Source organism: Dermochelys coriacea, chromosome 1, assembly GCF_009764565.3.
Source record: "Dermochelys coriacea isolate rDerCor1 chromosome 1, rDerCor1.pri.v4, whole genome shotgun sequence".
NCBI classification, from domain to species: domain Eukaryota; kingdom Metazoa; phylum Chordata; order Testudines; family Dermochelyidae; genus Dermochelys; species Dermochelys coriacea.
Genome location: NC_050068.2, coordinates 296031721 through 296046519, shown reverse-complemented (window position 1 = coordinate 296046519; position 14799 = coordinate 296031721). Strand labels below are relative to the sequence as shown.

Genomic DNA, 14799 nt, shown 5'->3' with positions numbered 1-14799 from the left:
ATCAGACCCCTATGGGTGCCTCAAGTTAGCACCCAAAACACTGAGGTAGCCAAAGTCACAGATTGCTTTTGAAAATCTTGGCCTGTTTTCCTAGCTCATTAAATATTTTACAAGCCTGTGAATTGTATAGAAAGTGACATGTAAGGTGTGAAGACCATGAACTAAATTGTTCTCTCTGTTCAGCCCCACTGAAGTCATATGTTTAAACTATAAAGTTGTTTTCTGTCAGGAGGGTGGGGGGAGGGAAGGGAGGCCTCATTCATTTTGCAGCGGTTCAGTGTCACTTCCTGCAGCAAAACTGACAAGCTTGTGGGAGATTTTATCTGAAGTTTTCGCTGTTTCTTTGGCATTTGTAAGAGGCACCCATAAAATGCACAATTGGCTGCAGTATTCCTAAGAGCCTGGAAACATTCTATGCATGTTACATAGGGAATACAGAATGGTGTGCTGTAAAGGTTCTTTCAGCATAAATTTGAGCTGGATGCATTATCCATCAATGGCAAAACCACTAATGAGTTGTAGAGGTCATGGCCAATGAGTCCCAGTGGACCCTTCATGCCAGGCCACACCATTGGGACTATTCTCTGTATCCCTCTACCAATAAAGCTAGTACCAAGCCTTAGTACTATGGCCAAAATTTTCTAAAGCTTTAGTGGCAAAACATGCTGGCAAAATCGCAGGGACACATTTGGGACACATTTTCAAAAAGGGTCTATTAGCTGAACGCAAGTCCCCTGCGAGAGAGGGAATCTGATGGGTAGGGGCAAGTGTAGCCTAGAGCCCTCAAGCTAGATTTTTTCACAAAGGCACAAAACCTGTCCACCCACCTGACCAGGTGCTGCTCTAGTCATGACCAGGCCATGACTAACTCACCAGACTGAAATTAACGTGCACTAGCAAATCACTGTCTGAGATGGATGATGGACACTAGGGGAACACACTCCTAAATGAAGAGTCAAGAGAGAGTTGGAGACCGATAGACAGGTAGAGTTAGCTCTTTCCTACTGGGCTTGGGATATAGGGTTGAGCAGAGAAAAGTGGCAGGGCATAATGCAGGAGGGAGGAGGTTCTTGGGGCTATATAATCTAGGAATATTCTGTTTCTGCAGTATGAGACTTTCAAGTTTTATTTTCTAATGGAGTGAAGATGTCATGGTTGTGGAAGAAGGGGTGGTCTTTCTAGTAGCTGGGCCAATAGCCTGCAGGTCTTAGAAAATCAGTTCAGTGGAGATCTGAAGTGGACTTTGATCAGTAAGGAATCAAGTCAAGCCTATAAAGCTACCTTACTCCATGGCCTGGGTTGCACAGTGGCCTTCCGCAGGAGCAGCTCTTACTCCTGCCACTTCCAATTCATTTTGTTGCCATATTATCTAAATCTAACTCCAGCAACACCTTTTCCTGAGCAGTCTAGTAACCCCCCTATTTTTTAAGCAATAAACCCTGATGAGCAAATACCTTGGCAAAGCCAAGGACCATTAAACCAATAAGAAGACTGCTGTTCCTAGCCAAAGCTATGGCATTTACAAATTTAATATGAACGGCTTTAGTAAGACTTTATTTTCTCTAAGTTGAAACAGAAAGAGATGGTGTTTGATTTTAATGCTTGTGATGAATGCCAGACTAAAAGCTTCTATTTAACAATTCTGTAGCCCATGATACATACCCTTCAGGGGCATCTGCTTTTGTCACAAAGCACTCTAGCACAAATCCCAAGTGGGGACTGCTGGCAGCTTTGAATTATGCAACCAATTGATGCTGCTCCACTGCATGGCAATGCGGGAGAGGACAGGTTATAGGACAACAAGGAGTCAAAATCCTGTGTCATGGAGCTGTGCTTGGAAGTGCTTGTCACTCCTCCTTATTGCTCCCAATCTCCAGCACCTCTTGCAGTGGTCTTAACATATGCTACAGCCTGAGGAGCAAGAGTGAATATGTTCCTACCCTGATTTCTCCAAATGAGGAAAGAAAAGGGGTGGGAGAGAGATGGAGAGAAAATGTCTTCTCTGTTTAAATTTTCAGTTTCACCAGTTCACACTCCCCTACCCAATAATGTATGGAGCAAAGATGGTAATTCAGAATGCCCTCTGAAAGTGGACATGGTGCAGTTCTGCCAAACAAGGGGGGCTGGGTTAGCAGAGGCTGAATAGAGGCATATATGTTGCATGGAGCCCTGCTCCATGAGGGCTCCCTGGGCTACTGTGCATGGAGAGGGCTTGGAGACAGGGCAGAGGTTGGTCAAGGAACTTTTTAATGCACGGCTCCTCTGGTCCTTTTCCCTCCCTCCTGAGGTGGATGGATGGGTGCTAGGAAAAGATTCCTTTTTATTTTAAACCTCCTCACATAGTTCTCTTTCATTCAGTTGAGTTATTCAGGGAGAAGATTTTAGCCTGAGGGTGGGATTGTAGCCACCAATTCATTCCACAAGCACTGTTCACTGTGACCAGAGCTATAGTTATACTAGTGACTTAAAGGTGAAAAAGAATTTTTCCAAAGCACCTAGGTGTCATTGGAGGTCAGTGGGATTCAGTTGACTTTGATTTGTTATCCAATCCCACTTATCAATTCCCTGAGAGTCTAGTACAACCGGGTACCTAGGGCTACAAGCCTTGAGTTCATTGGGATTACTTGCATAAGTACTACTCAACATGAATAACAGTTGCTAGCTCATGCTGTTTAACAGATTGTAACAAATAAATATTTGTCCCCTTGAAAGAATGAATGTAACATTGTCGTCCTTTTAGATCACGTTTTTAATGTTTAAAAACGATATTGGTAATAGGTTATAGAACTTACTATTTTTATTTATTTACACACAAACTGGGAAACAATGTAATCTATTTACTTATGTTTAATATGAACAGCACAAAGTATAGTGACGTTAGCAGGAGCAAAATATCACCCATGAATCATGACTCATTTGAACACCCCATTGGAAACTACCTGGCATCAAGTGTACATCACACTGTGTAGTGTTTGTACTGCAGCTAGGTGAACCTTAACTTACATAGGGACTCTAGAAAATGGATTTAGTATAAACAATCTGAAGTTCAAGCCTTATGAAAAAATACCTTTTACAGTCTGTGTCTTGGCTGAAACACTGTAAACATGCAGCAGTTTGAAAAGCTCTGTAAAAGCAACTAATACATTTTCATTCAAATTTGTGCTCATGTTGAAAACAAATATTACTTCAAGACATGTCCTTATCCTAGGCTACAAAGCAAGCTTGGAAAATAAATATTTATTTTTAGACCCGTTTCTCAACTTCTATTTTTCATAAATACTGAATACTATATTGTACAGAGTTAACATGGTATGGAATATACTTGATCACTTTGTCTCTAGCACCTGTTTCTAAAGCATGATTATTTCAGTGGGTGAAATTCACCTGGTGCAGCAATATTCACAAGTCCTGTTCAAGATATTAGTTCCACTTGATCCCTATTAACAACCTAGGAGCTGACTAGGCATTGTATGGGCCTTTTGCACAGGGACTAATTTCACTCATTGTGAGCATTGTTTGAATAATTCACTATTGAGAAAATATGAATACAGGCATTAGAACTGAATTCTAGCAAATTCATTGAACTATATTGGAAAAAATGCAGCTATTTTCTTGCTACATTCATCAATATAATTATAGTTTTAGGTTTAACGTTTACTTGAGGCAACAATGATAAAGGGTAGAGGGGAGGGGATGTACATTTTGCTACGTGAGAAGCTAAGGTATTCATGTTTCTGTTGAAATTTGGATATAAACACCTATTTTTGTTAATACGCAGTGACTAACACATCTGTTTCATAGGGGATAAACAATAGCAAAAATATACAGCATCCTATTTATTTACAATATATATACATAAGAATGAAACATTTCATACAATACCACACAACTGCATAGATTCTTCTTTAGAAACAAATATATGCACAGTATGTGAATGTTCAGACCATTTCAGCCCTGTATTTATTAATTTGCTACCATTTTCACAGTTTGTAACAGAAAGCCTTACGTTTTGATACAAATAAAACATTCTTTGTATATGTTACAGGAAAAAGGTTTTCCTGATGCAAAGTGCTCTTGGGAACTTTTGAGTGAGCTTGTTGGTAGCAGGAAATAAGAGCCATTTATTGGTATTGTTGATGGAATAGAATACATACTGTTGTGGGTTGGTCCTAAGGATACCAGTGACAGGATTGTGGAACTGGATTGGGGTCATTCAAAATTGGAAGGCTTTTTGCCAAGATGCTCTTTAGTCTTAATATAAGATTAAAGCAGTTAGTTTTTGCTGATTTAGGATGGGCTATAGATACCATTATATATAATTAATTATTCGTACAGCACCATAAATACGTATGGTGCTTTGTGTCATGAGACAGACGTACAGACGAATCCCATGCTGTCCCCAAACATGTTTTCAAAGTTTTGTTTAGATGTGTGACCGATCAAAATAGAACACACACGCATCCTTATTAAGCTCACAAAATCAACCTTCTGGAATGGACAGATATCCTGAAGGGTAGGAATTACCCTTCTGCAAGGGGCCAGTACAAGGGCTGTGCACCACTGAGATCCCACTTACATCCTCAAATTAGGGCTTATGAGGCACATAGGTCTTGTGCAGGCCCATCTGTACACTTCATCCCAAAACAGTGTTACTTCCAAGATTCTAGGTCCTAAATTGAAATGTATTTTATTTATTTATGTTTATAAATGGGCAGGAGAGAGAGCTTCTTCATTTCTCTCCACAGATCACTGTAAATGAAATGCTAGTCAAGATCAAAAGCCAAAAGTAAAGGATTTTATGGGCCAGATCTGTAGCTGGTGTCAGTCAACATAACACTAGCTCATGATCTATTCCTAAAACCTTATTAGGAACTCCTGCTTGGAACTACTCCCCTCATTTCTCCCACCAGTTTCCAATAACTATAACAGAATAGTTTAACTAGTTTCACGTCCAGTCTATGAATTTGCAGTGTCCACAATAGTGACAAGCTCTCTAGAACAGGAAAGCATGCTGCCACCTACTAAGTAGATACAGTACTCTGGATCCTACTTATTTAACAGAGGAACTCCTATAGCATTTTACAGTGCTCTTAAAAGCCTAGCTGAAATGTGAGACTTTTGATAGCTACAAGTTCACTATTCCAAACAAACTGAATAATAGCAGTACATTTTACAGATAACCTCATACAGTGATCTGACAGTTACAGCAGGGTCTATTGCATTCTGTTAAGAATGTATAAACCTGATGAGAAAATAAAAAAAAACATTATTTCACAGTCTGTACTACAGACATCAACATACATATTATTCCTTTGCATAAATAGCTATATATATGATGCCAGTAAATTAGTCTGAGTAAAATCCTCCCCCCACCCTGTGTACAGGACCAGCACACAGTCTGTTTAAGGACTGAACTTATCTTACACTCTTTCAGGAAAGAAATGATGATGGTCCTATGCCTAGGGGAAATTGCACTCAGTGCATAAATCCCACTAATTCATTTTATTTTATCCAGTAAGACTGCAGTATGTAAATTGAAGAAGGGGACAAAGTGGGTGAGGAAGAAGTAAAGAGGGAGAGTGCCCAACTCCCATTGATATTCAATGGGAGTTGGGCACCTAATTCATTTGTGCCTTTGAAAGTCCCCCTCAATATCTCCTGTCACACTCCCATCAACTCAGTAATCTATACTGTCAGTAGTAGAAGAGGGAAGGAGGAGGACAACCTCAGAGTACTTGTAGGATAACACAGTCACCTATGAAATTTTCACAGGTTAAAGTTAGTCTTTTAGGGTGTCTACACTACAAACCAAAGTCGACCTATATTAGGTCAACTTACAGCCACCACAGTAATTAATGTGGTAGTGCAAGTCCACACTACCCTCTTTGGGTTGGTGGTGCATGTCCTCGTGAGGAGCATTTCTGCTGACCTAATGGGGCAGTGTGGGGAGCTGAAATCCTACTCTCTGAGCTCCTCTGACAGCTCCCTGCCTGGAGCCCAGCTGCCCCACAGGCTCCCAGCGGGTTGTCCCCATCTTTACTCCCTAGTCCTCACTGGGAGCAGGACAAAGCAGTTTGAGGCTTTTTGCCCCCACATTCTCCACAGGGAGTCAGGGGAAGCCACCTGGAGCTTCTGACCCCTCCCCCTGCTGGCAGCTGGCACAGGGCCGCTTGGGCTTCTCACCCTGACTCCCAGCAGGGCTCCTGTTGTGAAATTAACAAGAAAGCTAATGTAAGAGATGCAGTGTCTACACAAACACTGCATTGCACTAACTACACCGACACAAGCCTTATGGCTCTCATGGAGATGGAGCTACTATGTCAGCGTAGTGTGGCACTTATATCTGCGGGACAATCGGCGTGTACACTGACATAATTAGGTCGACATAAGCTGCCTTATGTTAAGGCCAGAACCTTACAGGTCCTGAGTACCTCCTGGAAGTTACTAAGTGACCTCAACTCCCAGTGACTTCAAGCAATGTAAGTACAAGGCAATAGGAGTGAAGACAATGCAGCAGTTCACAGGAAATTCAGTATCTTGAAGTATTGGGTCTGCAAAAAGAAAAAGCTGTAGTGACACATAATATCCATACATATGATTGCTAATCCTAGTCTTTTTCCTTAGTTATAGTGTGTGTGTGTGTGTGTGTGTGTGTGTAAAATGAATCAGCCACTGAAAATGGGAGTCCTCACAAATTGGCAGGTACACTTGAACTTATGAAGGGCATCGTTCAACCCCTGACTGTGCACCTGGACTCCTGTTAGCCATTAGTTCCATTGCTAGTGTAACCCTTCTGCCAGGTGGAGTAAGCAGCAGCAAGGGCCAGGTTCAGTATCTAGTGGTTCCTTTGCAACAATACAACACAAAACTGGCTTGAGCCCCCACCCAGTGACCTCGGACAATTACACACAACCCCCCTGGGTGCCTCTAAGAGGCAATACTTCCCCTCTCACAAGCACAGAGTCTGAGTGTAGTAAAATCTTTTTAATAAAAAGAGGGAACTCAGAATTAATTTGGGAAAACACTGCAACTAGAGTTCATAAACATAAACCATGAGCAAAAGACCCATGCCTAAGTAAGTTGAGCAGTGTCCTTTTCACCTCAGATTCTTAAGTCCAGAAACCCAAGTCCCTTTAACGTGCCCATCCCTTCTCTGTACCCCACTCATAGTTGCTGTCCTTGGCCAGTGCAGCCCCAGAGTTCAGAGGTTCATTTGCAGAGTTCACCTCCCACGCTGTGAGGAAGAGGGGGGTGTGGTGTAAGGAGGCACCTTACACACTCTGCTGCTCGGGCACTTGCTTGTTACCCCAACGGCCAAGTGCTGCGCCTCTCTGTGGGCTCTGCTCTAGCCCTCTCCCCCAGCCACCCTGCTCGCCACTCACCAAGATGTCTCTCAGTGATTTCAACTGTTAGCTGGGGAGCCGCACTGCTGGTGCACACTGGGCAGTGTCTTGCAATAGAGACACTGTCCTAAACTAGATCTAATACTTAGACCTAGGTATCAGTGATTTCAGCTCTGCAGCATGTAACAAGATTCTCAATTGAATCTAAATTAGCTCTTTTATTATACTATGGGGAGAGGAAGAGTCAAACAGTATCTAGAACCCTTAAACAAGGCCCATCCTCTCTCAAGTCATTAAGCTTTGGAACCCATGTCCCCTGCCTAGCAAGTGCTGTTCAGTTGAGGGTAAGTCCCTCCATCGGGGAATACCAGGTACAGTTCTGCTGCCCTCTGTTCACACAACAAGGATAACAACCCTTTATTACTCCTGCCCCAAAACAAGGAGACTGGGGATCCAACACCAACCACAAGTGATCATTTGGGCAAGCAATCCCATCATGCTGAGCACCTAGACAGAGTGGGTGTGTCCATGCAAACGAGATCAGCTTCTGATGTCTTTTTCCACAGCTCACCACTAGATGTCGGGAGAGCTCATTCAGACTCTGCTTACGCTAGGACAGGGATCAGCAACCTTTTGCAGGCGGCCCACCAGCTCCCACGCCGCTTCCCGCCACCCCCATTAGCCTGGAGTGGCGAACCACGGCCAGTGGGAGCTGCGATTGGCTGAACCTGTGGACGCGACAGGTAAACAAACCAGCCCGGCCTGCCAGGGGGCTTACCCTGGTGAGCTGTGTGCCAAAGGTTGCCGATCCCTAGCACACATTTGACAGCAGAATTCAGACTCTAATTCATACATCAAGAACAATACAACATGAACAAATGTGTTCCCCTGGCAGTATATTATTATTAAAAATGATTCGGTATTTGATGATAAAGATCACCTGCTTAGTACCCGAATTTCTAACCTGAGCCATTCTCCAAACTGACAATATGCCACAATATAAATGCAAAGTTAGAGTGCCTCTGCAAATAATTTATAGCTATTTTTGTTTGATCCTGAAGAAACAGAAATAGGCTTTTTAAATATAAAAAAATGTTCTATTTAAAGAGGTGTTAAAAATAAAAATCTGGCTTGATTCCAATTAAGAATCCAGTTTTGCATAAGGGCCTGATCCTGTTCCCACTGGAAGCAAAACTCAAACTGACTTCAATCAGAGGAGGGCTGACCCTAAAAGAGTAAGTTAACTTCTTTACAAGGTCAGCCTTAGGTATATGCAAAACTATCCTAGGATGGAAAAGGCATTAAGTATGACTAAAGGTGATGGTTTTTGATGTAACTGGAATTTTTCATTTTTTCTTGAAAAGTGTAGATGTATTTAGTAAATATTGGTTTATATGGAAGAAAATGCATATTTCTGAATCTTTCCTTTCACACAGAAATCAGATCTGCCTTCTCCTGGTTGGTTTCAAATGTTTAGTGCTCTATACCAAGTCTTACTGGTACTGGTCAGTTTCAAAAGGGTTAGTGCTATTTGATAATTCCTCTTGGTCTAAGGTGACTCATGGTTGAGTATGTGTCTCTGCATGGTGGTTTGATGTGCTATCAGCTCAACCATTTGGGCTGGCTGCTCCAATAACTTTTTTTTTTTTTTAAACAAAGAGCACACCAAGTGTAGGACATACTCTTATCTAACACCAACTGATGCTTTCTTGGTGCCCTTCATGTAAACACTCCAGAATGCTACACTTACTAAATGAGGGGAAGTGGTTTACAAAATAGTAATGAAAAGCCAGATCAAATGTATGCAATTTAAGAGAAGAGTTTTGGTTAAAAAAGAGATGGTGAGAACTGAACATCATTTGTGGAAACTATTCTAGAATCTGTTTGTAAAACAAAACAAAAATAAATACAGTGCTTGCTCCAAAGGACTAAATATTATGGTTTGGAAATTTTAAGACTAGTACTAGAACAATATAATTCATGGCCAGAAGAGTAAAAATTAATTATGATTGGAACCAAGTGGCAAAGCCATGTAAACCCTTACAGACAGTCCACACAACTTTAACATTGATTTGATAACACAATGGAATTGGAGAAACTGATATTGCTATTGGGGAAAAGGGGCATTTTCTGCAAGAAAATACATCTATATCAGTATTTCATTATTTGGATTTGATTTGAGTAAACTCATAACGGATGAGATAGATAACAAAACAGAATGGTGGTGATTCTGATGAGTAGCAAACAAGGATGTATCCTTTTCAGCATGATGTTGACTTCAGTTGCCTTCAGCATTGTCTCCTGAGTGCACCCAGTCATAGATGACCAAAGGAATGCTCACTAGGGAAAACAATATTCCCAATGCCATGAAAAGAGAAGCCTGAAAGAAAAAAGGAAAGGAGTCTTTCAACTAAGGTAACTTTTTTCCTTACAGAGACTTAAAAATTGATACCAGGTTTCAAAATTACAAATGAAAACAAAGCTCTGAATTCCTTGTTAAGTACTGAGAATGAAATTTTCCTCTATCCTCCGTTCACAACCTCTGCCTTAAGTGCTCATTTCAGTGACTATCTGAAGAGGACTGAATGGGTTCTCCTTTGGTACCCATCAGCGCTGCTCTTTAACTAGCTAAAGGTCTCATTGCAGAATGAAATAAAGCACATGCACTGGGTCATCCCATGAGGGTTTACTTGCACAGTATTTCAGCCATTGTCATCTTATGGAGCTAATGAATTAACCCACATATGTTACATAAGATTTTTGCATGCCAGTGCAGAGAAATAACTACGGAATCACGAGCCTGGCCCAAATGAAGTTCTTGATTATGGAGGAATTCAATAAAATTAATCCAAATCACTACTGTAATATGAACAAAACCAAAGGCATGATAACAGAAGGGCTGGTTCTGGTAGTGCACTGAGTGCACTCAGCAAACCACAGGGACTATTCAGAATCTTACATGACTCTATTCACAGCTGAGAAATTAGCAGGCTCCTTGACATGGAGAAGGGCTAGTTCAGTGGTTTGAGCATTGGCCTTCTAAACCCAGGGTTGTGAGTTCAATCCTTGAGGGGGCCATTTAGGGATCTGGGTTAAAAATTGGAGATTGGCCCTGCTTTGAGCAGGGGGTTAGACAAGATGATCTCCTGAGGTCCCTTCCAACCCTGATAGTCTATGATTTACCAAAGAAGTTTTTTATTCTAATCTTGGTATGGGAAGGATTGTGGACTGCAAACCTCCCTTGACATCCAGTAAAAACTTGTAAGGTCCTGCTGAGATCAAGTTGTTACAGTCCTCTATGCTTACAAATGGTGAAGAGCTGGCTCCTTTTGCAGGGGGCTCCCAAAATTTGACTGTGATCCCTTAAAACAAATGTGAAGTGCTGCAAACATGACACACTGCAGGCTCTTTCCGGTAATATGTTGCAGTGGAAAATAAGTTGTGGCTATGGGGGCAGTTCCTTTGCTACCAAACTTCAAGGGACTCAGAACCTTGCTAGGGATTATTACTATTTAAACTGTGGTACTTCCGGAAGGCCCCAATCAGATCAAGGCCTCAATGTGCTAGGTGCTGTACAAACACAAAAGAAGGTAAGTGTCCCCGCACCAAAAGTCTTACAATCTAATTTAAGACAAAACACTGCATAGGAGTGTGACAGAGGGAGGGAGGACAAGGGTAACAGCAGCAGGTTCACGTATGTTCAGACAACCATATTAGATCTGTTCTCAACCTAATACATTTTAATGAGTAACACGCAAAGCACTACATTGATCTACAGAAAAACATACCCAAATCTTCTGAGTAAATTTTCCTGTATCCTGATGTGTGATTTTTAAATACAGCGATGAAGGAAGAATGAAAATCAACATATTGGCAGAAGTTACTCCTGTAACATTCAAATAAATATGTTAGTTATTGTAGAATTTCACATCTGCCAACAGCTATTTATTATTATTATATAAAACCAGAATACTGTACCTACAACTCCAAAAATATCCTTCATTGAGGGGATAAAAATTACTAACAGGTTGATGATAACCAGGAGGACAAGAGTAACCACAACATGATGACATAAGTCATATTTTGTTTTTTTAGCCAGCTCAAATAAAGAAGAACGCACCTGTAGGAAAAGGAAGAGTTCTCTATTAGGAGGAGCATACAACGTTCAAGCCCATATACTAATTTTTATTGATTCTGTGCATGACAATGAGATTTGCATAGATGCCCCAGTGATTCTGGAGGACTCAAATGTACTACCTTTGGAATAAGGATTCTATTTAATTCAAAATCTGAGAACTGGATTTCTATGTGTCTGTACGAGTGTATTTTTCCCCAGATTATATTTCTTGACAGAGGTGGGGGAGTATGTTGACATGTACATTTTAGTTCAAAATTAACTGCTGTTCTGCTAGGTTGAAAGCTCATGTAATTGGCTTTGTGTGTGGAATTAAACGGCGAAGGGAAGGAATGGGATTCACCTACATCCAATGCTGCAACACAGCCACTCTGTGGCTGCCATTCCAGCCCACACAGTAGATTGGAATAATGTCACCCATGTGGGCGGGGAAGTATTGAATCCACTGGATCTGCTAATTGCAGAGTCAGTGACTCCTCCCCCATCCTGCCCACAATGCCCCTTTCTGTGTCAGACTCTTCAGATGTTGTACAGAGTTCCTTGATCCCTGCAACACACCGGGAAGTGGAGGCTGCCCTCATGGTCAGTCCATCCCACCCTCTCATGAAGAGCCCTACTACAACAGGGTTACTGAAAGGGATTTCTGTGGTTCCTCTGTTCTTAGATGAATTTCATCCTTGATTCTGCCCCTGAGATCAATAGGGTAGGATAAGGCCCTTATGTATTTTCATTTTAAATCAACTTAACACCTTCCAGTTCCAAGAGAGAATAATTTATTTTAACTGTATCATAGTTTCTTATTCTCCCATCCAAACTCCCAATCAAGCCAATGGGAGTTTAATATGTAGAAAGACTGACTGCAGGATCAAGTACTCGCTGTAGTCTGCCACTGATTCAGAAACCAGGCCCCACACACAAGCCAGCCTTGCTTTGGGAGAGTGCACCTACTACAGATCTTAGCTGTTTCCAAATTGCAAGGAGCCTTATACTTACAGTGAAAAACAGCACTGGCACTGTGAGTATGACTGCAAAAATGACAGCCACACGCACTGTCAGGATAAGGATGTCATCTCTACTCTGGTAGTTGTGAAGAAGATCTGAGTGCACATTGTCTGCAGAGAACACAATAATGTAAGTGTTCCTGCAAATAAGCAATTAATTTATAGAAACTGTCACTTAACAATGGCCTTCTTGCGCAATAAGTGATGTATCAGCAAACAAAAGGGCAGGAAATGAAACATTCTTGAGTTAAAATAGGTTTTAAACCATACTCTAGTGATTATGAAAAGATTAACTCTTTGGGGCCCTGTTTCAGAAAAGCATCCCTAGTCATGAAAGCACAAGGTTAACTCTAAGCTAAAGTCCATTGCAAGAAGACTACAGGGAGGCATAGCATAGCTACTGGGGATTTTTTGGCAGCTTAAACTTATATAAAAATAAACACATGCACTGTCCCTGCTGAATTTATACTAAATTATTAGGTTGCACTAAAGTCCAAATAGCAAATAGAGTGCTAGAAGAAAACAGAGCATCTTCTCTTGAAGAACAAACCCCGTTTTAGATCAACCTTTTCCCCACGCAACATGAGGTTTCTCCAACCACGCAAACTGCCATCCAGCTACTTCTGGTGGCTACCCCACACCCCCATTTTCTCCCTTGAACTTACCCTCCTTTCTCAGCAACACTCACAGCCCCTGCATCTCAGTGACCACCTCCTGGAGGAAGTGATCCATTCTAAATGCTGCTGATATGGGTCACTGGGAGTGCCACGTGCTGGTGTACTGACAATATTTTAACAAGGCCTCCCACAAAAGCATCTCCCTTAACCAGTGAGAAATGCTGTGGACTAGGTGTACACACGCTGGCAGACAGGAAGAACATAGAATTTATTTGTTTGTTTCTGCACCTTTAAAAAATTCTCATAACTGTAACCAAAGGAAGCAAATGCACTGGGCACAAAAAAGTATATTAATTTGCCCTTTTCTGGAGGTGTTCAGACTTTGTTTCTGAAAGGTGTCCTGAAAAAACTGATAGCACAGAACAGTGGTCAGCCTGTGTAATCTGAAATGGGGAGGCAGGAGGGTAAAGACCTTGCAGGGGGCTCATTGGGGATATATAGTTTTAAAATACCTGCCATTTGGTGCAATCTGGTCTATTCCTAAAGGCAAAAATATTGCTTGTCAGAAAGATTTGACCCTAAAGGATAAACCCTCTCTGGCAAGAATCACTTATCAATATACAGAAAAAGCCTGAAATCATCCCAAACTTCTTCAGTTTGAGGGTGCAACTTTAAAAGGGGGCTGGCATAGGCTCTTCTCGTACCTGTCTTATAACACGAGGCACATTCTGCCATTACAAGCCCAGGTTGCTGCCCCTGTACCTCTGGTCTCCCACTCAGTCTGACCACAAAATACCACACAGCCCAAGCAAGTGACCTTTAGCAACACCTAATTTTTGTAACTGTACTTTTGTAACTGTAATATGTACTCATATGTCAATAATGTACACCCTGAGCAAATAGACAAGTGTGTTGGTTTAAAAAAGAGAAGGCCAAAATAAACATGCTATTCTGGTCTATGAAAGGATGGTGGAAAGGGTTACAGAAAAAAAAGTGCATTTAAAAAAGGCATGTTCCTGTCAGTCTCAAATAATGATCCATGGGGAAGAAGAAAAGTAGTGCTGCCCTTTCACGCCCCGATTCTGCAACTGACAGTGTGCAGGCAAACATCGGGGTGGGGGGCTCTCACAGATCATAGAATCATAGAATATCAGGGTTGGAAGGGACCCCAGAAGGTCATCTAGTCCAACCCCCTGCTCAAAGCAGGACCAAGTCCCAGTTAAATCATCCTAGCCAGGGCTTTGTCAAGCCTGACCTTAAAAACCTCTAAGGAAGGAGATTCTACCACCTCCCTAGGTAACGCATTCCAGTGTTTCACCACCCTCTTAGTGAAAAAGTTTTTCCTAATATCCAATCTAAACCTCCCCCATTGCAACTTGAGACCATTACTCCTCGTTCTGTCATCTGCTACCATTGAGAACAGTCTAGAGCCATCCTCTTTGAAACCCCCTTTCAGGTAGTTGAAAGCAGCTATCAAATCCCCCCTCATTCTTCTCTTCTGCAGACTAAACAATCCCAGCTCCCTCAGCCTCTCCTCATAAGTCATGTGCTCTAGACCCCTAATCATTTTTGTTGCCCTTCGCTGTACTCTTTCCAATTTATCCACATCCTTCTTGTAGTGTGGGGCCCAAAACTGGACACAGTACTCCAGATGAGGCCTCACCAGTGTCGAATAGAGGGGAACGATCACGTCCCTCGATCTG

General features: G+C 41.8%; 1 protein-coding gene across 2 annotated transcripts in view; it reads right to left on the bottom strand.

Moving 5' to 3' along the window:
* Nucleotides 1-2739: 2739 nt before the first annotated feature.
* Nucleotides 2740-14799, bottom strand: part of SLC38A1 (solute carrier family 38 member 1) — a 71434-nt gene continuing 59374 nt past the window's right edge. For both annotated transcript variants that reach the window (XM_038373722.2, XM_043494285.1), the window contains exons 13-16: nt 12472-12590; nt 11322-11463; nt 11132-11229; nt 2740-9723 (exon numbers count right to left, since the gene is read on the bottom strand). In XM_038373722.2, coding sequence (XP_038229650.1) covers nt 9622-9723; nt 11132-11229; nt 11322-11463; nt 12472-12590 — 461 coding nt within the window. In that variant the 3' untranslated portion in view covers nt 2740-9621. The remainder of the gene's footprint in view (nt 9724-11131; nt 11230-11321; nt 11464-12471; nt 12591-14799) is intronic.